Raw genomic sequence first — 26,893 nt, forward strand, 5'->3', positions numbered from 1 at the left:
TTTGTAATTCCTTTTTGGATGAAAAATACTCCATTCTGTATGCAAATCCCTCACGTTAAAAAACCATTTTATTGGAGGCTTTTACAGGTCTTATCACAATCCACATCCATCGTGTCAAGCAGATCCGTACATCATCGTTTTCAAAACATTTTCTGTAACGAGCCCATTCCCTCCCTCCCTCTTCATCGCGTGTTGCGTGTGCATTCGCCGTGGCTGCGGGGCCTTTGGGAACAGAGTCCAGCCAGGCGGAAGCGAGGCCCCCAGGCCCGTCCCTGCCCGTGGGTGGTGCTGGGAGGCTGGGTGGCGGGGCGGCTCCGCTGCAGAGGCTGGGCTGGGGAGAGCAGGCCGGATGGAGGTGGGACAGTGCTTGACCACCCGCGTAGCAAGGGCGAGGGCCCAAGAGCTCGGGCCGGGGGCCGCCGGCGCTTCGCGGAGCAGAGCCGGGAGCCCACGCCGCCGCGCGCGGCCAGCAGGGGTCACTGTCGGTCCAGAAGCCCCTCCCAGCGCGCCGGGGCTGCGCAGGCGCAGGAGGCCGGAACCTTGGTGACCGGAACCTTGGTGTTCAGTTGCCGGGCCGGTCGGGCCGTGCTCGTGGCTCTTCCGGGTCCCCTTCGAACGGGCTCCCGCGGCCAGGTGGGTGGGTGTGAGGAAGGTAGTGGCGCGAGGCCGGAGAGGGGGGCGCCGGGGGCTAGGGGTCTTGTGCGGGCGGTCCTGCTCACCCTGTTTCCTGGGCCCCGCGCAGCCTGGACTCGGCGCCATGTACGCCGTCTACAAGCAGGCGCACCCGCCCACCGGTCTGGAGTTCGCCATGTACTGCAACTTCTTCAGCAACAGCGAGCGCAACCTCGTGGTGGCCGGCACCTCGCAGCTCTACGTTTACCGCCTCAACCGCGACGCCGAGGTAGGGCCCTGCCTCGGGCACCTGAGCAGCTCGCCCCAGAAAAGCCACGCTCGCTGCCGTCCAGGCACTTCGGCCTCCCAGCCGTGCCGCAGGACCGGGCAGAGCCGCCCTGTGGATTTCCCAGACGGCAGCACCACGGGTGCTGTTAGAAAGGCTCGTCGGCTCCCTACTCGCCTTACTGCAGTGAAATTCCTCTTGCCCCGGTGGACAGGAGCCTGGCCCGAGGCCATCAGCCACCGACCCCCCCCCCACCTTATAAAACGCAAATACGAACATCTCCAGTGTGCTAGGACCCAGTGCTAAATGAAACCTGCACACAGGAGGTGGGGTGGGGGCAGCATTCCTTTTTGGTTTCTAAAGATCATTTTATCGGTGGCTCTGTCAGCTCTTATAACGATGCATATATCAATTATACCAAGCGTATTTGTACATACGGTGCCTTCATTATTTTCTGAACATTTATCTTGTATTTGAGCTCTTGATATCAGCTCCTCTCTTTCCCCCTCCCTCCCCAGCCATTGGTGGGGTGGGAGAGAATGGCTGCATTCCTTAACAGGCATGTAAGCACATGGCAGGTTACAGACTAAGCACCCAAGAAATAAAACAAAACAAAACACAAACCCCAAGCCCACTGCCCTGACATGGATGCTGACCCCAAGCAACCCTGTAGGACAGAGTAGAACTGTCCCATACATAGAGTTTCCAAGGCTGGGAATCCATAGAATCAGCCGAGCCCCTCTTTGTCCAGCTGAGCAGCTCCATTAGCTTCTGGTGCTTAGCTCACTGTGTCACCAGCATTCCTGCAGTGGGTGGAGGAGGCACTGTTGCTAACAGCTGAACAGCTAGGTCTTTCTGAGGCTTGGGGGGTGGGGGGCGGGCATTCCTGGCTAATGGAACAAGGTCCAGTCTGATACAAGCAGCCCTCCGGTTCCAACCGACCTTGGTGAAACCTATTTCAGGGAAAACTCAAGATACAGAAAATGGTTGTGAAAACCAGTGGACATTTAATGTGACAAGCATCCAAACACTACTATGATTACTGCTGTACTGTGCTAGAGCTGTTCTAGTGTGTCTGGAAGTGCCTCCTTAATGTTTTTCTGCACTGGAAGGTATGCTGTATACTGTATTTGGCTGGCCAAGGCTGACGGAGGGTCTCAGCAAAGGTGCCGTCCATGGAGAAAATGCAGGCAGGGGTGCTCGGCTGCCTGGGTGGAAGGCTTCTCCCAGGAGGTCTCCTCTTAGCTGTCATTGAAGGGGGTTGGCTGGGGGGGGGGGCGGGGGCTTAACCAGGCCAAGGGATGAGGACCAGAGTGTATTCTCAGCCAGCTCCAGGCCTAGGCCAGAGGTGGCCAAGTGCAGTAATGGGGTGCACCCGCCCATCCGGCCTGCAGTGTAGAGTGGACTGGCCCTCATAGTCCAGTTAGAGTCCCTGCTGGCTCCCAGGAGGGTCTTGCAGCCGAAAGAAGCTGACCGTGTGTGTGTGGGGGTGTGTGTGTAATATGCACACTATTGGATTCCTGTTTGTAGTGATAAAGCAGACAAAATAGAAAGGGATGCATTTATTCCTGTGACCTTTGTGACTGTGAATATTGTTATAAACAGTCATCTTTGTTTGGAACACAGCTGTTTTAAGTCAGTATTTGGCTCTCATGGAAGTCAGAATTGAAAACGTGATCTTTTCAGTTGGGAGTGGAGTAAGGGGGAACCAATCACAATGATCGACATATGGCCCGATCCCAGGGGGACGAACAGCAGAAAAGTGGGTGAAATTAGAGCAGTCGGTGTAAGACATGAAAAAAAAAATTTATAAATTATCAAGGGTCCTGGGGAAGGGAGGGTAGAGGAGGGAGGGAGGAACTGATGCCAGGGGCTCAAGTAGAAAGAAAATTATTTGGAAAAGATGACAACATATGTACAGATGGTTTGATATAATGGATAGTTGTATGGATTGTGACTAGAGCTATAAGAGCCCCCAATAGAATGATCTTTTTAAAAAGTGATCTTGCATATAAATATGTGTAACTCCCATGTTGGAAGGGAGCTGGCCCTGCTTACCCTTAGAGCTGGTTTTCAGGCTCACTTTGCAGAAATTCATGGGATTTTTTTTAAACTACCATCAGTCATGATCTCTCTCTTCTGATACCACTCAGCTTTTATGACAAACGGTGTGAGATTTTTAACCAACAGATTGAAGGCCCACCTGCTGAGGTCCATTCATTCCTCTTTCTAAGAGATATGAAGTGCCTGCAATGTGCCAGGCAGGGAACCCAATGGTGCAGTGCTTAAGTGCTTGGCCACTATTGAATGGTGGTCATTTTGAACCCACTGGGAGCTTTGTGAGCTCATAGTGATCCCATGCTCAGCAGAATGAAACACTGCCCAGCCCTGTCCCACCTGCACAACTGTTAGGTGTGAAGTCTGCTGTTGCTGCCCCTGTTCAGTTAATCTCAAGGAGTCTTCCTCTTTTTCTTTTTTTTAATTTTGTCTTCCTCTTTTTCAATGACCACCTACTTGCTAAGTACGATGCCCATCTCCAGGGACTGGTTCCTCCTGGTACCAGGAGGCAGTCTCACCATCTTCCCTTCTGAGGAGCAGATCCATTGGTCCTGCTGGCTTTCCAAATTGCAGTTAATGTCCTTCATCAACCCTGCAACTCAGATGCATCCCTTCTGCTCTAGTCTTTCATCTTCATCGTCCAGCAATCAGGTGCACGGGAGGTGATTGAAAATAACCTTCTTCAAAGTGCCATCTTTGCTTTCTGACACTGAAGCAAGAGATCTTTTGCATCTGGTTTGCCAGCTGATGTTCACCCTCCCCCCGCCCATGTTTGCAGTTCTAATCTGTACCAGTGTACATTCTCTGGTCTAGCCAGACTTGCAAGGTAGAATTGGGATCATTATAGTGGGAGGAGGGAAGCACTTAGGAACTAGAGGGAAGTTGTATGTTTCATCATTGCTACACTGCACCCTGACTGGCTCTTTTCCCCGTGACCCTTCCATAAGGGGATGTCCAGTTGCCTACAGATGGACTTTGGGTCCCCACTCCACACTCCCCCTCATTCACAATGATGATTTTTTGTTCTTTGATGCCCGGTACCTCATCCCTTTGACACCTCGTGATCACACAGACTGGTGTGCTTCTTCCTTGTGGGCTTTGTTGCTTCTGAGCTCGATGGCTGCTTGTTCACCTTCAAATTTTTTTTTGTGATTACATATGTACATGTCTTTATTTAGACTTCTATAAATACCCTTTGCCAATTAGCTCTTTCCTCTATTTCCTTTTAGTTTCCTCTTGTCCCACTATCATGCTCAGTCTTCATTTGGGTTACAGTAATTCCTCTTGGTTACACCATCCCTGATCATGCCCTACTAGGCCTCCCACACCCTCCTCACCACTCATTTGGATCACTAGTTGTTCCCTTGTCCCTGGGTTTGTTAACAACACTTCCTTTTCCTCCACCTCCCCTTCTCCCATGTCCTCCTGGAACTGTCGGTCCCATTGATTTTTCCTCTAGATTGTTCATCCAGCTATTTTATTTAGACAGACCTACGGAGATAATATGCAAAAAAACAAGACAGCAAAGCCAAGCAACAAAAGAAAACAACAACAAAAAGCCAGTGACAAAAACCCAGCACAATACTTACCTGGCAGGGGAGATACCATGATCACGAAGGCGGTTTTCCCAGGGCGAGGCTTATCCATTGCACTCCGGATGTGCTGACCCCTGCGATTTCCCCAAATGTGGGAAACTCAACTGCATAATGTGTGGTAGTGAGGACTGTGTTCGCGCTCTCAAAAAACCCCCCAAAAAACAGCACAACAGCAAAAAAAGCAAAGCTTGTAGTTAGTTCAAGGACTGTTTGTTGGCCTTTAGGAGTGTTTTCCAGTCAAGTCTGATGGGATGCCAAGATCTGGCCCCAAAGTCTATTTTTGGTATTCGCTGGGGACTTCATTGCTATGTTCCCCTTGCTGTTCTGTTGCACACCCTTGGTGTTTTGCCTCGGTGTGGTGGGATCAGATTGGGCGCAACCCACAGTGTGTCTCCAGTGTTGTCTCTTGTAGGGCTATGGGTCAGTGAGGGATGTCGTGTCTCATAGTGGGGCCGACCATATGGTCTTCTCTGTGAATTGGCTGCTCTGAGCGGGAATATCATCTTCAAGGCTTGGTGGGCCAGGATGTGCTCTACTCTCTCTTCCTCCCCCTTCATCTGCTCCCGTGTGCTCCCATCAGACATGTCCCTCTCCCTGAGCTGCAGCTTCAGTGCTGTCCTCTGAAATAAATTCTTCTGGGGGGAGGGGCATCTGTCCACATAGTTGGGATTGAGGCCGGCCCTTCAGCCCTCTCCGCTGGTTCCCTACTCCACGCCGGCATGTTGCATTCACATCTTGGAGCACTGGGTTGAAGTCTGGTCCCTCTTTCCCTGTGGAGACACAAACAATTGGGGTGCTGACTGTTGATCCAAGTAGAATGAAGTTCTTGGCTCCTGCAGTCATCCCTGTCCACTGTGATTTACTCCACAGTGCAGCTGTGAGACATTTTCTTATAACGTGGGGTGCAATTCATATTGAAGGGTGCTGTCTGTGCTCTTCAGGTGCTTACTGGGAAGGTGACAGCCTTGGAAACCCTGGTGGCAGCTCCATCTGTCCTACAGGTTGGTTAGGAGTTGGATTCACTTGCTGCCTGTTGTTGTTAAGTGCCACTGAGCTGCCTCTGCACAACAGAATGAACTAGTGCACAGTCCTGTGCCAGCCTACTACCTTTCCATTGTTCCAGCCACGGTGTCAGTCCATCTCGTGGAGGCCCTTCCTCTTCCTCACGGCCCCTCCCCCTTACCAAATGTGAGGTCCTTCTCCAGGGACTGTTTTCTCCTGACAACACGCCCAAAGTACGGAAGACGAAGAGTTGCCATCCTTGCCTCTGCGGAGCACTCTGGCCTGACTTCTTTCTACACAGATGGTTTGTCCTTTTAGCGGTCCGTGGTACTTTCCCTATTCTCCTCTGGCACAGTTCAAATGCAGAAACCCTTCCTCCGTCTTCCTTCTTCACTGCCCTTTTCACATGCAGAGGAGGCAATGGAGAACACCACGGCCGGTCAGGTGCACCTTTGCCCTGAAAGAAATACCCTTGCTTCTCCAACACTCTCAAGGAGCCCTGAGTAGATTTTCCCAACTCAGTACATTTCTTAATCTTCTGACTGCTGCTTCCACGAGCATTGAGTGTGGATCCAGGCAAGACAAAATCCTTGACAACTTCAACCTTTCCTCCATTTACCTGTTGGTCCACTTGTGAGGATGTTGGTCTCTACATTGAGTCGTCATCCCTCCTGAAGGCTGCAATCTTTGATCTCCATCAGCAAGTGCTTCATTTCTTCCTCGCTTTCAGCAAGCAAGGCTGTGTCAGCTGCAAACCACAGGTTCTTAGAAGCCTCCTCCTTCTTCATAGAGTCCAGACTGAACAAGTCTGATGAGAAGATACAACCCGGACACACCTCTCCTGATTTTAAACCTTGTTCGGTTTCCATAACTGTCTCTTGATCCACGTACAAGTTCCTCGGGAGTACAGTGAGGTGTTCTGGAATATCCATTCTTCTTAAAGTCATACACAGTGTATCTATCTGGTCCACACAGTTGAGTACTTTGGCACAGTCAATAAAACACACGCAAACATCTGTGCTTTGAGCCTAGGTCCCTCTGACATCAGCCATGATGCCCCTTCTTGCATGTCTTCTGCGTCCAGCCTGCACCTCAGGCAGCGCCCTGTCAGTGTCAGTGACATTGTTCTGTAGGGTGGGTGTTTTCTTGGGCCACCTTTCTTTGGAATGGCACAATTCAGATCTCTTCATCAGCTGGCCAAATAGCTGTCTTCCATGTTTCCTGGCATAGACAAGTGAGTGCTTCCAGTGCTGCTTCTGCTTGCGGAAACTTTTCCACGGGTAGCCCATCAGTTCTGCAGCCCTAGTTCTGGTTAATGCATTCATTGCCATTTAAACTCCCGTCGGCACCCCTGGCTCTTGCTCATATGCTACCTTCTGAAATGGTGGACTGCGACTGTGCATTCTTTCCATCTTGATGCTTCCTGCATCCTTCAATATTCTGCCTATAGAATCTTTCAAGATTGCAGCTTGAATTTTTCCCCTGAGTTCTTCCAGTTTCTGATATGGTGTGCGTGGAAAAGAAGCGGTCAAGGAGCTGAATAGAGACTCTCCCAGGGCACAGGAGGACAGTCAAAGGAAATAGAGGAAAGAGCTGGGAGGCAGAGGGCATTTATAGAGGTCTAGATAAAGACATGTACATATGTAAATATATTTATACATGAGGATGGGGAAATAGATCTATGTGCATATATTTATAGGGTTAGTATTAAGGTAGCAGAGGGACATTGAACCTCCACTCAAGTACTCCCTCAATGCAAGAATACTTTGTTCTATTAAATTGGCATTTTATGATGCTCACCTTCCCGACACAACTGCTGAAGACAAAGTGGGTGAATAACCAAATGTTGTGAAGAAAGCTGATGGTGCCCGGCTATCAAAATATATAGCGTCTGGGGTCTTAAAGGCTTGAAGGTAAACAAGCGGCCATCTAGCTCAGAAGCAATAAAGCCCACATGGAAGAAGCACACCAGCCTGAGTGATCACAAGGTTCCGAAGGGATCAGTTATCAGACATCAAAGAACAAAAAAAATCATATCATTGTGTGCTCACCTCCCTGATATGACTACTGAAGACAAATGGGTACATAAGCAAATGTGGCGAAGAAAGCTGATGGTGCCCGGCTATCAAAAGATATAGCATATAGGGTCTTAAAGGCTTGAAGGTAAACAAGCGGCCTTCTAGCTCAGAAGCAACAAAGCCCACATGGAAGAAGCACACCAGCCTGTGTGATCACAGGTGTCAACGGGATCAGGGATCAGGCATCATCAGAACAAAAAATCTTATAGTGAATGAGGGGGCGAGTGTGGAGTGGAGACCCAAAGCCCATTTGTAAGCCACTGGACATCCCCTTACAGAAGGGTCTTGGGGAGGAGACAAGACAGTCAGGGTGCGATGTAGCAACGATGAAAAATACAACATTCCTCTAGTTCCTAAATGCTTCCTCTCTCCCCCTGCCCCCCCCCCCCCCCCCCCGCTGTCATGATCCAAATCCTACCTTGCAAGTCTGGCTAGACCAGAGGATGTACACTGGTACAGATGGGAACTGGAAACATAGGGAAGCCAGGGTGGATGATCCCTTCAGGACCAGTGGTGTGAGTGGTGGTATTGGGAGGGCATAGGGAGGTTGGGTTGGAAAGGGGGAACCAATTTCAAGGATCATGTGACCTCTCTGGGGGACGGACAACAGAAAAGTGGGGGAAGGGAGATGTGGGATAGAACAAGGTATGACAAAATAATAATTTATAAATTATCAAGGGTTCATGAGGGAGGGGGAGGGGGAGGGAGGGGGAAAATGAGCTGATGCCAGGGGCTTGGGTGGAGAGCAAATGTTTTGAGAATGATGAGGACAACGAATGTACAAATGTGCTTTATACAATTGATGACTGTATGGATTGTGATAGGAGTTGTATGAGCCCCTAATAAAATAATTTTTAAAAACCCCAGAAGATCTCCCAGGGCAGCTAAGATGATAATGAAATGTGCAAAGAATTAGAAAGCCCCAAAGGAAGAAACGCTCAGCTGTCTGCGGGTACTCGGTGTGCACTGGGACGTTGGGTTGGGGCCCCAGAGGTCCCAGTGGGGCAGCTTTGTGTTCGGCCGAATGGACCAGGTTTGGGTGTGGCTGGTCAACAACTGGGGGCAGGGTGGGTGGGACAGGTGTTCTGGGACGAGCACTGGGAGCAGCACCCACACCTGTGCAGCGGGTTCTTGGCTTTGCCCTGCTTGTACCTGCAGACAGTACTTTTAATCAGGCCATTCCTCCTTCAGGAATGGGCCCCCAGAGGATCCTCCTGGGACCTCTTGCCCAGCCTCCACCTGCCCATGTCCTGTCGTCCTCCTCTTCCTGGCGGCCTTCAAGCCTCTCTCGCAGTGCAGCACCCTGGTGGCATTTCTCCAGCGGGTTCTCGCTTGTCTTTAGAAGTGCCTTTGATTCGGCGCTGGCCTTGGATCCAGCTACTCTCCTAAACCTTGAGCGATTTAGAAATTCATTTGCAACTTGTTTTCCATTTTCGTGTATACCAAACACTCACTGCTGTTGAATCGATGCCAACTCATAGCGGAGGAGAGAGCCCAGTCCTTCTCCTGCGGAGCTGCTGGTGGTTTCAAACTGCCGGCCAGGCGGATCTTGGCCCAAAGCGTAACCTCTCTACTCCCAGGGCTCCTACCTTCATATATGCAGTCATCTGTAAAGAACAGTAGGGTCCCCCACCACCATTTGTCCGGTTACTCTCCGCCCTGCACTGGCCAGGGCATCCCATGGAGCGCAGGTGTCCTACACGCTGTCCCCACCCTGGGGTGAGAGGGCTTTTGGTGCAAGAGGGGGTCTAATTGTCCACCAAGTGGCTCACTCATTTCTGGCATTGAGGGAAATGATATCACTAGTGGACCTTTGCCTCGGGGTAACCTGCCCCCCCCCCCAGGGTGGTGGCATCTGCCAGAGCAGCATCTTCCCCCACCCCCCACCGCTTGGTTGCCCTGGGATGGCCAGGGGCATTGTCTTGGCCTTCACTTAGCTGTTAGTCACTCTTTCTTTTTTTACAATGGACTTTCTGTTGTGAATTGGGTGGGGGTTACATTTTAGACCATCCACTCTGCATTCAACTAACTGTTGTTCAGGTACTGTGGACCCCGTTTCACCCAGACCTTTCCCGTCCGTGGTTCATCTCCCCCACTCCTCCGCACAGGGGGGCCCCTTGGGACGCCAGTCTGACTTGCACTCCCACTCACAGCACTGCTTGTGCGTCTGAGACGGGTGCTCCTGGGGTCATCACTGCCCCCCCCCATGTGGCCGACCAGGGTTTCATTGTCCTTTCTCTGCTGATGGGTGTGTGGGCTGCTCCCAGCTTCGTGACCCTGAGCTGTGCCATGGGACGTGGCTCTGACTTCTTTGGGGTACAGACCCAGTGGGGTTTCTCCCTCCAGTTGTCTGAGGTAGCTCCAGTGTGCTTTCTGTGTGCTTGTTCAAGTTCATTGACGCTGACAGGAGGTGTGAGCCCCAGCTCTCCAGCCTTGGTGGGCTTGCATGGGTCATGGTCGTTTTGAGGGCAGATACACGGCGGGGTCACCCTTCCTGAAGGTCTACTGAGAGTCGCTGCTGTCTCTTTGGCATTTTCTTGGTTTGCTGGGAGCTGGGCGTTGGACTCAGCACACCCTCTGGGTGACACCCATGCAGGTGACCACAGTGGAGTGTGGCTTTAAAGTTCTGCTCTCCCTTGGAGGAGTGGTGATTCACGAGGTTTGGGCCTGTTTCTGAAAGGCCCCCTGGAGGAGCGTTGGGCTGCTAGCCTGGAGCGAGGCAGTGCCAGCGGGGAAGCAAGGCCGATGGTCTGAGCCAGCGGCATCCTGGAACTCCATGGGGCAGGTCTCCACTTGACATGCTCACGGGGCCCCAGAGCTGACCATGGAGGCCATGGGCCTTTCTGGGGGAGAAGCTCCTTTTCCAAGCACGTGGTAGGGGACAGCTGGCAGACTGGAGGCAGCGTGGCTGTGCCCACTGGTGTGCCCAAGGGCCCGGTATCTTCAGTCATGAGTTCCTGGGCTCCTTCACCGCTCCTCTCTTCCAGGCACTGCTGACCAAGAATGACCGGGGCACAGGTGAGTGAGGGGCCTGCGGTGCATGCGTGTGTGTGTGTGGGGGGGGGGGTCCAAGCCCACACCCACCAGCCTCTCATCCAGATGGGAGGACCCACCGTGAGCATCGCGAGAGGCTGGAGCTGGTGGCCTCTTTCTCCTTCTTTGGGAACGTCATGTCCATGGCCAGTGTGCAGCTGGCAGGGGCTAAGAGGGATGCCCTGCTCCTGAGCTTTCAGGATGCCAAGGTGGGTCAGCTGGTGTGGCGGGGGAGGGGTAGGCAGACAATGGAGGGAGGGGCACCGTCCTGACCTTGCCATACCTCCCCAGTTGTCAGTGGTGGAATATGACCCAGGAACCCATGACCTGAAGACACTGTCCCTGCACTACTTTGAGGAACCGGAGCTGCGGGTAGGCTTGATCTGGTTCCCCTGCCCAAGCCAGCCTTGGTGTCCCCCAGCCTTGGCATCCCCGGGGCAAGCTTCCCCAGCCTTATAGTCCTGGGGTCAGGCTTCCCCGGCCTCAAGTCTCCAGGATCAGAGTCCTTCTAGGAGCCCCCGTCTAGCCTGGTGCCCTGTCCCCAGGATGGGTTTGTGCAGAATGTGCACAGACCACGGGTGCGAGTGGACCCCGATGGGCGCTGCGCTGTCATGCTGACCTACGGCACGCGGCTTGTGGTGCTGCCCTTCCGCAGGGAAAGCCTGGCCGAGGAGCACGAGGGGCTCATGGGCGAGGGGTGAGTCCACAGGGGGAGTATGCAGGGCGGGTGACAGGGCTGCCTCTGCCCTGGCACCCCACCTTGACATACCGTCTCACAGGCAGCGGTCCAGTTTCCTGCCCAGCTATATCATAGACGTGCGGGCACTGGATGAGAAGCTGCTGAACATCATAGACCTGCAGTTCCTGCATGGCTACTACGAACCCACCCTGCTCATCCTGTTTGAGCCCAACCAGACCTGGCCCGGGTGAGGTGGGGCTGTGCCAGTGGGAGTGGTCGACCGGAGCTCTGGGAACCCTGCTGACCGATTCTATCCCCAGGAGGGTGGCCGTACGGCAGGACACGTGCTCCATCGTGGCCATCTCACTGAACATCACACAGAAGGTCCACCCTGTCATCTGGTCACTCACCAACCTGCCCTTTGACTGCACCCAGGCCCTGGCTGTGCCCAAGCCCATAGGTGAGGGTGGCAGCACGTTGGGGCCAGAGGCACAGGGGATGGGGCCAGCAGGAAGCCCCAAGTCCTGCCCACCCCCATGTCCTCCAGGTGGAGTAGTGGTGTTTGCTGTCAACTCCCTGCTGTACCTCAACCAGAGTGTGCCCCCCTACGGAGTGGCCCTCAACAGCCTCACGGCGGGCACCACGGCTTTCCCTCTGCGTGAGTGGACACCCCTGGGCTGATGGCAGGGTTCTGGGACACAGCAGAAGGGTTTGGCTGAAGCAGGGGTGGGGCTGTGCCGTGGCTCAGCACACACGTCCCCCCCCGCACCCCCCTCAGGCACACAGGAAGGCCTGCGGATCACTCTGGACTGTGCTCAGGCTGCTTTCATCTCTTATGACAAGATGGTCATCTCTCTCAAGGGCGGTGAGATGTGAGTCCCTGTCCTGAGCCCTGCCCCCACCAGTGCCCCTCCAGCCTGCTCAGTGTCCACCTTCCCCACCCAGCTACGTGCTGACCCTCATCACCGACGGCATGCGCAGCGTCCGTGCCTTCCACTTCGACAAGGCCGCTGCCAGCGTCCTTACCACCAGCGTGAGTGCTGTGCTGTGCAGTGGGGTGGGGCAGGGCAGGTCCGGTCCTGGGCCTTGGCTGCCCTCCTCATTCCCACCACCTGCAGATGGTCACCATGGAGCCCGGCTACCTGTTTCTGGGCTCCCGACTGGGCAACTCGCTTCTGCTCAAGTACACAGAGAAGTTGCAGGAGCCCCCAGCCAACACCGCCCGGGAGACAGCCGACAAGGTGCGTGGCCCGGGGCTGGGCTGGTGGCAGCCGTGGGGCTCAGGCCGCTCACTGTCCCTCCCATCCACAGGAAGAGCCACCTGTGAAGAAGAAGCGGGTGGACACTCCAGCGGGCTGGGCAGGTGAGAGCCAGGTCGGGGCGGGGGGAGGGGGCCAGGGGAGGGCAGGACTGTGGTGCAGGGGCGGGCAGGGGAGGGCAGGGCCCTCAAAGGGCTCTTGGTGCTGCAGGGGGCAAGTCAGCGCCTCAGGATGAAGTGGACGAGATCGAGGTCTACGGGAATGAGGCCCAGTCAGGCACGCAGCTGGCTACCTACTCCTTTGAGGTGAGAGCCGGGCACTAGGGCACCCCACCCACTGGCCAGCCACCACCACTGTGACCTTGTTGTGCCCACAGGTGTGTGACAGCATCCTCAACATTGGGCCCTGTGCCAATGCTGCCATGGGCGAGCCCGCCTTCCTCTCCGAAGAGGTACCTGCTGGGACAGGCAGGGGAGGGGGTGGGGGGGGCGGGGATCTCGGCCCTCACCCCCTCCCACTGCAGTTTCAGAACAGCCCCGAGCCAGACCTGGAGATCGTGGTCTGCTCTGGCTACGGGAAGAACGGAGCTCTGTCAGTGCTGCAGGTGTGTGGAGGGTGGGCAGGCAGGGAGCACATGGTCTCAGGGCTGCAGGAGTGTGTGTGGCAGGTTGGAATGGTCCACCTGGGCTGGGCTGACTGTGCCTCAAATTTGCAGAAGAGCATCCGGCCCCAGGTGGTAACCACCTTTGAGCTACCTGGCTGCTATGACCTGTGGACAGTCATTGCCCCTGCTCGGAAGGAGGAGGTAGGCAGGCACGAGCACTCAGCCTGGCATGTCTCGCGTGTACTCTGCTTCTGTACCTGAGCCTAGGACATGTGTCCCTGCTGTGATGCTTGCCCCTACTCTGCCCTCCAGGATGATGGCCCCCAAGGGGAGGGCACAGAGCAGGAGCCCAGCACCTCTGAGGCTGAAGAAGAGGGGCGGAGACACGGATTCCTGATCCTGAGCCGGGAGGACTCCACCATGGTGCGGGCAGGGGCCTGGGTGGCAGGGCAGGGGCCTGGGCAGCTGTGACTCCTCACCTTGCCTACAGGTCCTACAAACTGGCCAGGAGATCATGGAGCTAGACACCAGCGGCTTTGCCACGCAGGGCCCCACGGTGTTCGCCGGCAACATTGGGGACAACCGCTACATCGTCCAAGTGTCCCCTCTGGGCATCCGCCTGCTGGAAGGAGGTAGGTGGGCAGGTCCCAGGGAGGGACGTGGCCTTAGACCATGCTGACTGACCCCCTGCACCCACAGTGAACCAGTTGCACTTCATCCCTGTGGACCTTGGCTCCCCCATCGTGCAGTGTGCAGTGGCCGACCCCTACGTGGTCATCATGAGCGCTGAGGGCCACATCACCATGTTCCTGCTCAAGAGTGACTCGTATGGGGGGCGCCACCACCGCCTGGCCCTGCACAAGCCCCCGCTCCACCATGTAGGCCTGTCCCCTGGTGTCCCGATGCCCCACCTATCTCCTCATCCTGTGCTCACCCCTTTCCCCACACCCTGCCAGTGCCTGACCTTATTGCCCCCCAGTGTCCCTGGGTCCCCATCATCCCCACCCCTGCCCATCTCCTCACCCTCCCCAGAAAGTCCCTATGTCGTGCATGGCACCTGCTGAGCCACCCCTGCTGCCCCCCTCCCCCCGACAGCAGTCCAAGGTGATTGCCCTCTGTGTGTACCGGGATGTCAGCTGCATGTTCACCACCGAGAGCCGCCTGGGTGGGGCCCGCGATGAGCTGGGGGCCCGTGGTGGCTTGGAGGCCGAAGGCCTGGGATCTGAGACTAGGTGTGTGGGTGGGGTGGGGTGGGGTGGGGTGGGTGGTGTTTGGCCCTGCCCCCAGACTGCCTCTGACAGCTCCCTGGCGCAGCCCCACAGTGGACGAGGAGGAGGAGATGCTCTACGGGGACTCTAGCTCCCTCTTCAGCCCCTGTAAGGAGGAAGCTCGCAGGAGCAGCCAGCCCCCCGCCGACAGAGAGCCTGTGCCCTTCCGCGCCGAGCCCACCCACTGGTGCCTGCTGGTGCGTGAGAACGGAGCTATGGAGGTGAGCTCACCCCGCCCTGCCCACCCCACTGGCCCACCTGGCCCGTGGGCGGGCGCTGGCAAACCACCCCTGCCCACCCCCTAGATCTATCAGCTCCCCGACTGGCGGCTGGTGTTCCTGGTCAAGAACTTCCCAGTGGGGCAACGGGTGCTGGTGGACAGCTCCTTTGGACAGCCTACCTCTCAGGGCGAGGCCCGCAAGGAGGAGGTCACGCGACAGGGCGAGCTGCCTCTGGTCAAGGAGGTGTTGCTGGTGGCTCTGGGCAGCCGGCAGAGCAGACCCTACCTCCTGGTGAGCCGTGGACCCCATAACCCACCACCGCCTGTTCCCCTGCCCTGCTCCCCCACCTCACTTCCACATTACTCCACCCCCTACCAGGTGCATGTGGACCAGGAACTGCTCATCTATGAAGCCTTCCCCCATGATTCACAGCTTGGCCAGGCCAACCTCAAAGTCCGCTTCAAGAAGGTGATGGTAGTTGGACCCAGTCAGTGGGGTGGGGATGGGTCACCCGGGGGTCATGAGCTGGCAGGGTCAGCTGGGGTCCAGCCCCTCACACAGTCTCCCTCAGGTCCCCCACAACATCAACTTCCGTGAGAAGCGGCCAAAGCCATCGAAGAAGAAGGCAGAGGGAGGAGGGGCTGAGGAGGGGGCCACAGCCCGGGCCCGGGTGGCACGCTTCCGCTATTTCGAGGACATTTACGGCTATTCAGGGGTAGGCAGGCTTGTCGGGATGCCGGGCATGGGTGGGAGGGGGCTTGGCCGCTGCCTCACTGTGTCTGTTCCAGGTCTTCATCTGCGGCCCCTCACCTCACTGGCTCCTGGTGACTGGCCGGGGGGCCCTGCGGCTGCACCCCATGGCCATCGACGGCCCTATTGACTCTTTCGCCCCTTTCCACAACGTCAACTGCCCCCGAGGCTTCCTGTATTTCAACAGACAGGTAGGGAGCACTCGCCCACCCTCACCGACACTGTCCAGTGCAAATGCTGAAGGAGAGGCCCTGGACCAGCAGTTCTCAACCTGGGGGTCAAACGACCCTTTCACAGGGTCGCCAGATTCATAACAGTAGCAAAATGACAGTGATGACGTAGCAGTGACAATAATGTTGTGGTTGGGGGGTCGCCACAACATGAGGAACTGTATTAAAGGGTCGTGGCATTAGGAAGGTTGAGAACCACTGGTCTAGACTCTGGGCCAGGAAGGTCATCTTCAGGACTGGGGCCACAGAGAGCAAGCCTGGCCATGGGGTCACCAACCTGGAGCTGCTGCCTAGTGGGGGTGGCCCTGGCACAGTTTTCAGTTCCCTGGTATGGCCACAGTCCTTTCAAAGGACAGACTGCACTGGCTTGAAGCCAGCTTGTGAGGGCAGCTCATGCCCTCTGACCTCAGCATCCTCGACCAGTTTGAAATGAGCCCGGGGACACAGGTACTGCAGTCTCCACAGTAACAGACTGCCTGGCATCATGTGGCCCCCTCAGCCACATATGTGCCGCCTTTGCCTGGGACCCCAGGACACTCCAGCCTCCGTCCCTGCCCCCGAGGTTCACCATAAAGGTCTGTGCCGGGCCCGGGCCCACCCACCCAGCCCTGCGGGCAGTGTCAGGGCGCCCACCTACTCTCCTGTCCCTGCCCCCTCCAGGGTGAGCTGCGTATCAGTGTCCTGCCCGCCTACTTGTCCTATGATGCCCCGTGGCCAGTCAGGAAGGTCCCGCTGCGCTGCACTGCCCACTATGTGGCCTATCATGTGGAGTCCAAGGTCAGAAACTTGCCCCTGAGCTCCTGTCCCATGGCTGCCCCACATCCGGCCTGGCCCTAATGCCCAGCGCCCGCCCCTTCCCTGCGCCTCACCCTGCAGGTGTATGCCGTTGCCACCAGCACCAACGCACCCTGCACCCGCATCCCTCGTATGACCGGCGAGGAGAAGGAGTTTGAAACCATTGAGAGGGGTGCGTGCCACCTGGGGCTGCCCAGCTTCACACCACCTTCCCTCCAACCTCTTCTCACTGTGCCCGCTCCACTGCCCAGTGCCCCCACCTGACTGCCACTTTATCTGACCTGTGCCCACAGATGACCGCTATATCCACCCCCAGCAGGAAGCCTTCTCCATCCAGCTCATCTCCCCGGTCAGCTGGGAGACCATCCCCAATGCCAGGTGGGCTGCAGCCCAGGCGGGGGTGGGGCGTGGGGGGTGGGGTAGGGGGTGTTTCTGGACTAGTCCCTTCTCCCCCAAGGATCGAGCTGGAGGAGTGGGAGCACGTGACGTGCATGAAGACGGTGGCACTGCGGAGCGAGGAGACCGTGTCTGGCCTCAAAGGCTACGTGGCCGCGGGCACTTGCCTCATGCAGGGCGAGGAGGTCACCTGCCGAGGGCGGGTAAGCGTGGCAAGGGCGGGCAGGGCGGTGCCCAGGAGCCCCTCTGCCCCCCATGAGCTAGAGACCCTCCCCCACCCCCTAGATCCTGATCATGGACGTGATCGAGGTGGTGCCTGAGCCTGGCCAGCCCCTGACCAAGAACAAGTTTAAGGTCTTGTACGAGAAGGAGCAGAAGGGCCCAGTGACTGCCCTGTGCCACTGCAATGGTCACCTGGTGTCTGCCATTGGCCAGAAGGTGTGGCACCCACCCCCATCTTCCTGTGGAGGGCTGATAGGCACGGCCTGCCACCCACCCCCTCACACCCCCCCCCCCCCCCAGATCTTCCTGTGGAGCCTGCGGGCCAGCGAGCTGACAGGCATGGCCTTCATCGACACACAGCTCTACATTCACCAGATGATCAGCGTGAAGAACTTCATCCTGGCCGCTGATGTTATGAAGAGCATCTCGCTGCTGCGCTACCAGGAGGAGAGCAAGACCCTCAGCCTGGTGTCTCGGGTGTGGATCAGGCGTGGGGCCCGGGTCGGGGGCTAGGCCGGGCTCAGGGTCACTCCAGGCCGTCTGACCTCTATCCCATCCACCCCCCAGGATGCCAAGCCCCTCGAGGTGTACAGTGTGGACTTCATGGTGGATAATGCCCAGCTGGGCTTCCTAGGTGAGGGGGCACAGAGTGAGGGCAGGGGAACAACTGGGCTGGGCGGGGAGAACTAGGTAGCTGACCCTTCCGGCCTCACCTTTCCAGTGTCTGACCGTGACCGCAACCTTATGGTGTATATGTACCTGCCAGAAGGTGAGTAGGGGGCTGGGGACCAAGGGGCCAGCTGGGGCCGGGGTGGGGGAGGGGCAGGGTGGGCAGTGACCGCCGTCTCCGCCCAGCTAAGGAGAGTTTTGGAGGGATGCGCCTGCTGCGCCGGGCGGACTTCCATGTGGGCGCCCACGTGAACACCTTCTGGAGGACGCCCTGCCGGGGCGCTGCTGAGGGGCCCACCAAAAAGTCTGTGGTGTGGGAGAACAAGCACATCACGTGGTTCGGTGAGGGGCGGGGACTGGGCGGGGTGGGAGTGGGGGGGTTGACGCTGGCACACACCTCACCCTTTACCCCTTGGCCCCACAGCCACCCTGGACGGCGGCATTGGGCTGCTGCTGCCCATGCAAGAGAAGACCTACCGCCGGCTGCTCATGCTGCAGAACGCACTCACCACCATGCTGCCCCACCACGCGGGCCTCAACCCTCGAGCCTTCCGGTGCGTGTTCTCCTCGCTACCTGGCACCTGCCCCTGTGCCCCTGCCCCTGCCCCTACCCTGTGTGCCCCTGTCCCTACCCCTGCGTGCCCCTGACCCTGCCCTCGTGTGTCTCCAGCATGCTGCACGTGGACCGGCGTGTCCTGCAGAACGCGGTACGCAACGTGTTGGATGGGGAGCTGCTGAACCGCTACCTCTACCTGAGCACCATGGAGCGTGGGGAGCTAGCCAAGAAGATAGGCACCACGCCGGACATCGTGAGTGCCCCACCTCCACTTTTACCCCAATGCCCCTGCCCACTGCCCCCACCCCCTCACAGCCTCCCCTGTCCCCACAGATCCTTGATGATCTCCTGGAGACTGACCGAGTCACCGCCCACTTCTAGACCTGGGGAGGTGCTGCCACCTCCAGCCACCACCCACCACCCACCTCTCCTTTTTGTACAAAACACAAAAAAAAATTATTGGTTTTTGAAAATTTGTTTGAAAAGGTGTGTGGTCATTGCAGGCCTCCCGTCCCTGCCCCTCCAGGCTGCCCTTGCTCCAGCCATCCTGAGTCTGAGCATCTGTGTCGTTAGCCTGGGGCACAGCTCCAGTGGCCACAGAGGGAGCGTGGGGGGAGCAGCCGCATTGTCCTTGGTCCTCTATGCTGCTCAAGGGGGCGGGCACCTAGGTCTCCAGGTACTCGTAGAGGCCCTCTGGCTCGACCATGAGGCCTAGCTTGACGAGACTGCGGACTACCAGGGCGGTGAGCCGCATCAGGATGATCTCCAGCCTGAAGGAGGGCCAGGTCACAAGGATGCAGATGGATGGGCAGCGGGGCCCAGGACCCACCCTGCCAGCCCAGTGTCCACTCACCTCAGGGCCACTTCAAACTTGAGCGTCTCCCAGATCACCTTGATTCTGCGCAGGAGGCCTACGTGATAGATCCCCTGGTACGAGGCACCGACTAGGCGGCTCCAGCCACTGACAGCACTACCAGTAGGGCCACGCCTGAGTCAATTCATGGTGCACACGACCCAGCCCCACCCCAACCCGGCCTCTTTTGGGACCCAAGGGCAGAGCCACAGACCTCTTGGCCATGAGGAAATAGCGATCAACGGGGGCCCCAAGGGCAGCGTTGATGGCCCGAACAGTGTTGATGTTTCGCAGCACGAGCAGCATGGGGCGCGGCAGGGCCTTGAGCAGGCGCATGATGTCCTCAAAGTGCTCTCGGGCCATTTCCTGCATGTAGGCCAGCTCCTCCCGGCTCAGCAGGTGGGACCGCCACAGCTGGCCCAGCCGCACAGGCCTCTGCATCAGCACCTCGCAGAACAGGAGGTGGTCTGGAGGACAGGCGGGCTGAGTGGCTCTGCACCCTGGGTCCCCGCCCTGCTGTGCTCACCTGGTGCGCCAAGTGCTGCAGCGTGCGCCTTCATCGCCATGCTGTCCCTTAGGATGATGGCACGCCACAGCTGGCACAGTGCCGAGCGGTCCCTGTAGGCCAGCAGGCTCAGTCGGGGAGTAGAGCCTGGGCGGGGACGGGCACACACACACACACACACACACAGAGACACACGAGGGGACCCCCCAGCTTCCCCACTTACTGAAGGTCCAGGAACTGATACAGCCCATGGTCCAACAGCACCAGCTCCGCCTTCCCATCTGGGCCCTTCCGCACCAACACTGGGGGCACAGTTGCTGCTCAGGCCCAGCTGCCCTGCCCACCTAGCCAGCCCTGCCCGCCCCACTCTGCCTACCGTTGCCAGGGTGCGGGTCAGAGTGGATGAAGCCAGTATAGAAAATCTGTTCTGCGAAGGCCTGGATGAGCTTCTGGGCTATCTGGGAGGGCAGACAGCTGTGGTGGGCAGGCTGCACCCCAGCCCAGGTCCCCCCCACCCTCCCGCCCATGGTGGCACACTCACATCCTGCAGCGCCAACCCCTGCGCCTTGATGGCCTCCACATCGTTGACCTTGCAGCCCTCGCAGAAGTCTGCAGTCAGCACGCGCTGCAGGGAATGGAAGCGCTGGCTTAGCAGGCCTGCCCTGGCCTGGCCACCCTCTCCCCCAGATCCCGCCCACCTTGCTGGTCTTGTCCCAGTGTACTCGGGGGACCACGACATAGCTGAAGTGCTGCAGGTCCTTTGCACAGCGCTCTGCATTGCGGCCCTCGTTCTCAAAGTCCAGCTCCTGTGCCAAAGTCCCCTTCAGGTCCTAAGGGTCACAGGGTGTCAGGCTGGTGTGGGCAGTCCTCTGCTGGACAAAGGTCTGTGCTGCCTAGCTATGGCACCTGGAGGACCCAGCTGAAGCCGAAGCTGGGGTGCATGAGCTCCACAATGCGCAGCAACAACTCCAGCGTGTAGATGTCACCATCGAAGCGGTCCCGCAGGTCGAGGTACTGCACCTGGGGGGGGGGGGCAGGTGGTGTCGGGCCTGGTGTCCCCAATGCTGCCTCTGCCCCGTCTCCCCCCCCCCCCACCGTCTTGAGGCTTCGGCCCCGCACCTTCACAGCCACAGCAGTGCCGTCCTGCAATCGGGCCCTGTGCACCTGGGCTAGGCTTGCTGCCGCCAATGGGTGGTAGTCAAATTCCCGGAAGACCTTGTGGGCGGGCGCCTGGAAATCCTCAAGGAATAGCTCGTCCACCTGCCAGGGCACCTGGGTGAGGCCCACCCACCCCGCCTGCTGGCCGGACTGCCCACCCATCCTGCCACTGCTCACCTCCGGCCCTCCCCTGCCTGCCTGCCCGCCCACCCAGCTCTGCCCTGCCCCTGCTGGCCTGAGTTCCCCTGCTGCTGTTCACCTCCTGCAAGCCCTGCGGGAGGGCCCGGTCTTCCAGCACACGTAGGGTCTTTATGTATTCGGCAGGCAGCAGGTGGTTGAAGGAGCACAGCCCCTGGCCCAGCTTGATGTAGAGGCCCCCGTTTCTGATGGCCCCAGCTACCAGGGCATCAGCTGCCCGCTGGTGACATGCAGACATCACCTCCAGGTACCTCGGGCTGTTCTGACCACAGGCATGGGGAAGGGCTGGGGTGGGGTAGGTGGGCCACCTCCCAGCCAGGGCCACCACCACCACGCCCCATGGACAGGGCAGGAGAGGGGCACTCAGGCACAAACCTCATCCACACCCTGCAGAAGGATGTTACTGCACCACCAGTAGTCCAGGGAGATCTGCAGGCCGATGTACAGGGACCTGGGGACAGAGGCCACTCAGGCAACATCTCCAGCCTCTGGCCTCCAGCAACCCACCTGCCCACCCAGCCAGGACAGTGAGGTGGGGCAGAGGGGCCCAAGAGCCAGGGTGACGCACAGGATCCTGCTGTCGGTGACACCTTCCTGCCCACTAGACTAGCCCCCATCACAAAGGAGGGAGGGGATTTTGGAACTAGGGGCACTGGGCAGGGCAGAACTGAGGACTCTGAGGGAGGTGTACAGAGCAGGTCAGGCTTCAGGAACCACAAGAGATGCCTGGGGAAGGCAACTAGGAGGGAGTGTCCCTGGCCAAACTCTGGCTGCGGGGCTGGGTCAGAGAGAAAACAGCAATGGGTGTGGCCGACCTTGGATGCCTGGGATACACTGGGGTCCCCACAGAAAACTGGGCAGGAAGGGGGAAGACCTTTCTTGTCCCTAACAGGCAGGCTGGGCACGTGGGGCCTATTTGGGGGTGAGGGACACGCCTGCCTGTCGCCTGTTCTTGTGGGTCAGCTTGGATTTTAGAATTTGTCTCTGCCATGTGCATGCATACTTGGGCACCAGCCGTGTGGCCCTCAGAGCCCAGCAGCAGCGGTCACTGTGTGTCCATGCCTTCTGGGAGAGCTGGACTCCCAGGGAGCTCGTCTGATCGGTGCCACCTGACCTGGGTGAGCACCCTAGCGTGCATAAGAGACCGAGTGTCCTCTTTGATGATCCAAGTCAGTGGGAGGTAAGACAACACCACGGCACCGTTCCAGCTTGGAGTTGGCACCTACGTGTGACCCTGGACTGAACTGGGGTCTGCAGGTCAGCCGGGTGGCACGTCCCTAGGTCCTTCCTTTGTGCTTTTGCAGACAGGCCTCACTGAGGGCCTGTGGCAGCTCAGCACGTGGACCCAAGGACAAAGAACTGTGCTACTCGTAAAACTTCACGACGTCGAGAATAACCCCCCCCTCACCCCCAGCTAAGCTCTTAGATGAGAGAAGCAGGGCCAGCAAGCAGCCAGGCCACCGCTGCAGAGGGCCGTCATGGTCCCTGCACACCCACCTATCTGAAGCTCCTCCCCACCAGTCTCTTTAGTGGCCCAAGTGGCCCCACCTGGCACCTCCTTGGACTACTGCTTGCTTGTCACTGTCCCCAGGGTCCCAGCCACTCAAACTGAGAGCTTCCCGCCCTCTGGTCCAGTTCAACCCATCAGGTGTAGGCCAGGAGCCAGCACGCCTGGAGTTGAGGGCACCCAGACAGGCCCGGCCAGCAGAACCTTCCCCTCTGGTGCCTGCACCCCCTGGCCCAGTCAGCCAGGTGGGGGACCAAGACAACCCCAGGATTGCCCAGACTGAGGATACCTCCCAGGACCTCCTAACAGGCGGCAGGTCCGTTGGCAAACCCAGAGACCACTCTCGGAAAGGCATGCCCAGCCACTGTGCCTGAAGCTTGTAGACAAGGGCGGGCATGAGGCACTGCAGGCTGTGAAGAGCATGGCATTACCAGCGATCCAGCCTCACGCAGCCTGCGCTGTCACCCAGCAAGCTAGGGAGGAAAGGGCCATGGCAGAGCCAGCCAAGGCCAGTAGTCACAGCTCAGGCGGAAGGGGCCCCCAGGTCTCTACCTGGATGCCTATGCTGTTCGAGTAAGGGAAGGAGAAGAGACAGGCATCTGCCCCAGGTCACATGCAGCCACTCCTAAGCTGACCAGCAGGCTTGTCACATCACAGCTGGCCCGCAGCCACCAACCTGCTGAAGCGCCCGACACCTTCCATCACGAGCCGCACCCTCCGTTTCTCCTGCGTCTCAGCCGTGAGGTAGTGGGCACCAAGGAGCAAGGGCACGGCCACCACTGTGGCAGCTGTCGCTTTCTTCCACAGAGGCATGGGGTGCCTAGAGCTGGAGGGGAGAGGAGCCCAGACCCTGGTCATGCCTCAACTGTTCCACCGTCTGCTCCTGCAAGGCCAGCCTCCTCCTGAAGTTGAAGATGTGCACATGGCCCAAGCCCCCTTCCACACATGTGGGGGCCCTGGTCATCTACACTCAGCCAGGTGGGGAGTCCGTACCTTGTAGGTGGGACCCTCACGTTCCTCCTGAAGAATGAGGCAGGTGGTGGCCAGGGTCTCCTGCTGGGCAGCAGGGCAGAGTGGAGGGAGCACAGTTGACACTACGAGAGAGCAGGTGACAAATCAGGGCGGTGGGCGGCCAGCACCCACATCCCGTGGACGTGTGGGACTCTAGACGCATACTAGCTGGACTCTATGGTAGATAGGCCACCTGCTGGGAGCAAGCATCATCTGACTGGAGGAAAGGCAGAGGCCAGCTCAGCCACAGTTTTCTGGGCTGCACCCTGTGAATGGTGGGCCACTTCCAGGCCACTGAAATATCCCTTCAAGTAGTCCCCAGCTCTGGCCTCCAACCAGTGCCAGCCCACCACCCACCATACTGCCTGAGATGCCCAGGGCCATGATGTCCTGTGACCACTCAAATGACCAGGGGAGGCCATCTGCACCCCAGAAAGAAGCCATCTGGCACCAAGCCAAAGACCAGACAGGTCCTCAGAGAAGGGCCAACATCAGACCAACAGGTGAGGGTGACTGGGTGAGGAGTGGGATGCAGAATGAGCCCCTGCTTGCCAAGCAGTGTGGCAGCTGTTCAAAGCAGGGTGGCGCCTCAGGGCTCCACCCACACGCCTCCCAGATGGGACCACCACATGCCTGGCACCAGGTGGGACAGCAAAGCGCTCAGCGGCCATGGAGTAGCTGGCAGGAGGAAAGGCATCGGGTGGGACACAGGTCACAGGGTGGATGAAGCCTGAAGGCACAGGCTGGCAGAAGTAAGCTGGCCATCAAAGGCCGGACACTGACCAGCCTCCTTCACAGAAAAAGATTAAGGACAGGCCACTGTATAGAGACCACACCACCGTGTATTAGTGGTGACGGGAGGTGTGTGTGTGTCTGAGAGAGAGCACCACGACCTAGGGAGTGTTGAGCGTCCGCTCAGCGGATGAAGGGACCACATGGTCGGTTGTACACTGTAAGATGCGGAATTGAGCGTGCCCTACAGCAATGAGGATCAAGCAAGGGCGCTGCTGCACAAACTACCACTCAGAGTGTGGGGCCCTGGCAGAAGGGTAGGAACCTGGTCACAGCACCATGCCTAGTGTCTGCTCGCCCACCTGGGGCTTGTGCAACATCCAAGTCCCTGTCTGCCTGGAGCAGCAGGGAGAGGAGGCAGCACGACATGGGAACATTTTGACCTCAGATTGACACAAAACAGGACGACAGACTTTCCATGGACTTCAGGCTTTCTGGCACCTGTTGGACAGAGATAATCTTCAAAGCTTATGCCAAAAATACCCCCTGCACCTCTGTAAAACCAAACAACACGTCAGCTGGACAAGCTGCCTCGAGCTCGGCGCTGCTGTAAGGAATGATTGTGTGGGTCAACAACAGCAAAAATAACTAAAATCAACCACAAAATAAACCAGGCTTAGTGAGTCCTGACCATGGTTTCTAGGCGGCTGTTGCCACAGAGGAATGCAGCTGCAATTAAGAGCCTCTGGCATGCACACAGACCATTGCAAGGGCACCACCGGCCCAAGGTCTGGCCCGGCCTGGGAGGAGAGGGGCAAGGCCACGCCAGCGCTGCAGACTGGAGGAGCAGTGGGCAACGGGGCTTGCCACCACCCAGACCCCAGGTTTGTGAATGGGGGGGGGGGTCCTACCCCACTGCCAGCCTGGTCTGAAGAAGTGTCAACACCTGTTCACAGAAGGGCTCTCCATTCTTGGCCAAGCAGGTCCCACCCCTCACGTCCCTGCCCATGCCTCCTAGACACCTGCTCTAGTGATCCAGCCAAACCTGATCCACTCTAAACACCCCATCCTACTGCTCAGCCACTGCACCCACGATACAGGTGGCACAGAGGGGACCGGGGGCCGAGTGAGAGCTGGCCTCTGTGGACACTAGGGAGACTCCCCTGGCAGGATAGCAGCTTTGTCCAGTGAGAGCAGAGGGGAGGTCTGTGGAGGGGAAAGCAGAGCTCAGGTGTGTCCAGTGCCCCCAGCTAGGAGGGTGTGGAAGGATCCGAGTCAGGGTGGTAACAAACCAAAGGTGGGGTGTCTGGTGAGGGAGCCGACAACAGCCGCATATATTCAGGGGGTGAGGCTGAGCCCATGAGTAAGGCCTGGCCCCTGCTGTTGCCAGCCAGTGTGCATCTGACACCCCACCTGGCGCCATCCTGTCTCCAGCCTCCAGTCCCCACACTGTCCCCGCCTCCCTCTGGCCTATCATGCTGAAATAGCCACAGCCAGACTGTCTATCTCCCATAAGACTGAACTCTCCACAGTCCCCCCCCACCCCATGGTTCCAAAATAGGCTGCCAGGAAGAAAAGGCGCCCACCACCAACGTGTGTCATAGGACTCCCTTGACAGGAGGACCCCAGTGGGCTACGGATCTCGCCTGTGGCTGGCTCTACAGTCCAACCTGGACAGGATGGCAGGCGTCCAGGCCACTCCCATGCCCCTTTTCCCAATCAGGCCTTGAGGCTGCTACACAGGACAGGCAGGGCCAGCCCTGCTCCCAGCATCCTTTCTGACAGGCCCACAGCTCACCTAGCCAGAGGGGTGTCTGCCAGCACTCAGGGGAACCCAGTTAGCAGAATGAACCACCAAGATGGGCAGGGGCCTCCCGTTCCCCAATTTCCTCACACCCTTGGGTGGGAGGGGCGGAGTGGAAGGGCCCTGTAACAAGAAGCCCTACAAACACTGAAGAAGCTGCGCAGGACCTGCAGGCAGCAGCTCATCACACCATGCCCACCTGGAGGGAAATCGAAGGAGGGGGGTGCCACCCTCCCACTGGAGAGTCGCTGTCCAGCTTTGTCAATGGCACCCGGTCCTCACAGCCCCTCGGGGGAGGGACCCTGGGGCTGTCGCTCCAAGTCTAGCTCCTGGTGGCCAGGCCAACATTCCATGGCCGGCGAAGACACCAGGGCTGGAAAGGTGCAGGAAGGGAGTGGCGTGGGGCCGGGGCCGAAGTCCACACAGGTACCCTTCCGGTAGTGATCAGAGCTGGGGTGCCCAGGAGGGCGCCCGGAGCCAGGGGCCCGAGGAGGGCTACGGAGCAGCGGCTTCCGCGGGGAGGGCTGGGGGCGTGGGGCTGGAGGAGTCCGGGGCTCCGAGGTGCCCACGGCTCACAGCAGCGAGTCTGCGAGGAAACTCGGGGCCGCAGGACCAGGTCCCTGACGGGGTCTCTGGGGTCCCTGCAAACGCGGGGCGCAATCTGCGAGCCCGAGGGCTGCTGACGGCGGCGTCAGCGGGGTGTTCGCGGCACAGAGGGCTCTCACCGGTCGCCACATGTTTCGGCCGCTCCGCCCGCTGGGTTCCCGCGGAGTCGCTCTGACCAGCAGCCCTTGCGCCGCCGCGCGCACACC

At 58.3% G+C, this 26,893-nt stretch overlaps 2 protein-coding genes and 1 non-coding gene across 5 annotated transcripts; 2 read left to right on the forward strand and 1 right to left on the reverse strand.

Moving 5' to 3' along the window:
• Positions 1–492: 492 nt before the first annotated feature.
• CPSF1 (cleavage and polyadenylation specific factor 1) lies at positions 493–18,786 on the forward strand. 2 transcript variants are annotated; one of them, XM_075549100.1, is made up of 38 exons: positions 493–633; positions 743–901; positions 10,619–10,649; positions 10,731–10,873; positions 10,956–11,036; positions 11,210–11,361; positions 11,444–11,590; positions 11,664–11,803; positions 11,891–12,001; positions 12,122–12,215; positions 12,289–12,376; positions 12,462–12,584; positions 12,655–12,706; positions 12,813–12,907; positions 12,979–13,053; positions 13,126–13,206; positions 13,318–13,407; positions 13,519–13,629; positions 13,697–13,838; positions 13,906–14,084; positions 14,302–14,438; positions 14,521–14,695; positions 14,780–14,986; positions 15,074–15,163; positions 15,267–15,410; positions 15,484–15,636; positions 16,336–16,452; positions 16,552–16,642; positions 16,764–16,848; positions 16,928–17,069; positions 17,152–17,304; positions 17,389–17,565; positions 17,656–17,722; positions 17,810–17,857; positions 17,944–18,099; positions 18,182–18,311; positions 18,428–18,566; positions 18,647–18,786. In XM_075549100.1, the coding sequence occupies exons 2-38, from the start codon at positions 758–760 to the stop codon at positions 18,692–18,694; spliced, it is 4,338 nt and encodes a 1,445-aa protein (XP_075405215.1). In that variant the 5' UTR covers positions 493–633; positions 743–757; the 3' UTR covers positions 18,695–18,786. The 2 variants fall into 2 exon arrangements, with proteins under 2 accessions (XP_075405215.1, XP_075405216.1); XM_075549101.1 differs by lacking the exon at positions 493–633 and adding an exon at positions 638–652.
• LOC142449756 (U1 spliceosomal RNA) lies at positions 4,538–4,698 on the forward strand. The gene has a single exon (XR_012784868.1). It is a non-coding gene; the product is annotated as a U1 spliceosomal RNA (small nuclear RNA).
• On the reverse strand, positions 18,776–26,893 carry ADCK5 (aarF domain containing kinase 5). 2 transcript variants are annotated; one of them, XM_075549102.1, is made up of 15 exons: positions 26,807–26,893; positions 23,528–23,628; positions 23,211–23,360; positions 21,403–21,478; positions 21,089–21,289; positions 20,791–20,931; positions 20,578–20,691; positions 20,370–20,501; positions 20,213–20,296; positions 20,048–20,129; positions 19,895–19,973; positions 19,693–19,784; positions 19,381–19,633; positions 19,167–19,283; positions 18,776–19,083 (listed from the first exon to the last, which is right to left on the reverse strand). In XM_075549102.1, exons 1-15 carry the CDS (start codon positions 26,816–26,818, stop codon positions 18,978–18,980), a joined length of 1,740 nt encoding a protein of 579 aa, XP_075405217.1. In that variant the 5' UTR covers positions 26,819–26,893; the 3' UTR covers positions 18,776–18,977. The 2 variants fall into 2 exon arrangements, with proteins under 2 accessions (XP_075405217.1, XP_075405218.1); XM_075549103.1 differs by lacking the exon at positions 26,807–26,893 and adding an exon at positions 26,281–26,796.

Source organism: Tenrec ecaudatus, chromosome 5 (assembly GCF_050624435.1).
Source record: "Tenrec ecaudatus isolate mTenEca1 chromosome 5, mTenEca1.hap1, whole genome shotgun sequence".
NCBI lineage: Eukaryota > Metazoa > Chordata > Mammalia > Afrosoricida > Tenrecidae > Tenrec > Tenrec ecaudatus.

Bases quoted from the DNA above. Each gene is read 5' to 3' on its own strand.
- ADCK5 (XM_075549102.1), bottom strand. The intron at 21,479-23,210 runs GTTGGTGGCTGC...CTCTGTCCCCAG, and splicing joins GGTGTCGGGCGCTTCAGCAG to GTCCCTGTACATCGGCCTGC. The intron at 19,785-19,894 runs GTAAGTGGGGAA...GCTGGCCTACAG, and splicing joins TATCAGTTCCTGGACCTTCA to GGACCGCTCGGCACTGTGCC.
- CPSF1 (XM_075549100.1), top strand. From the start codon at position 758: ATGTACGCCGTCTACAAGCAGGCGCACCCGCCCACCGGTCTGGAGTTC. The intron at 12,002-12,121 runs GTGAGTGGACAC...CACCCCCCTCAG, and splicing joins CACCACGGCTTTCCCTCTGC to GCACACAGGAAGGCCTGCGG. The intron at 12,908-12,978 runs GTGAGAGCCGGG...TTGTGCCCACAG, and splicing joins TGGCTACCTACTCCTTTGAG to GTGTGTGACAGCATCCTCAA.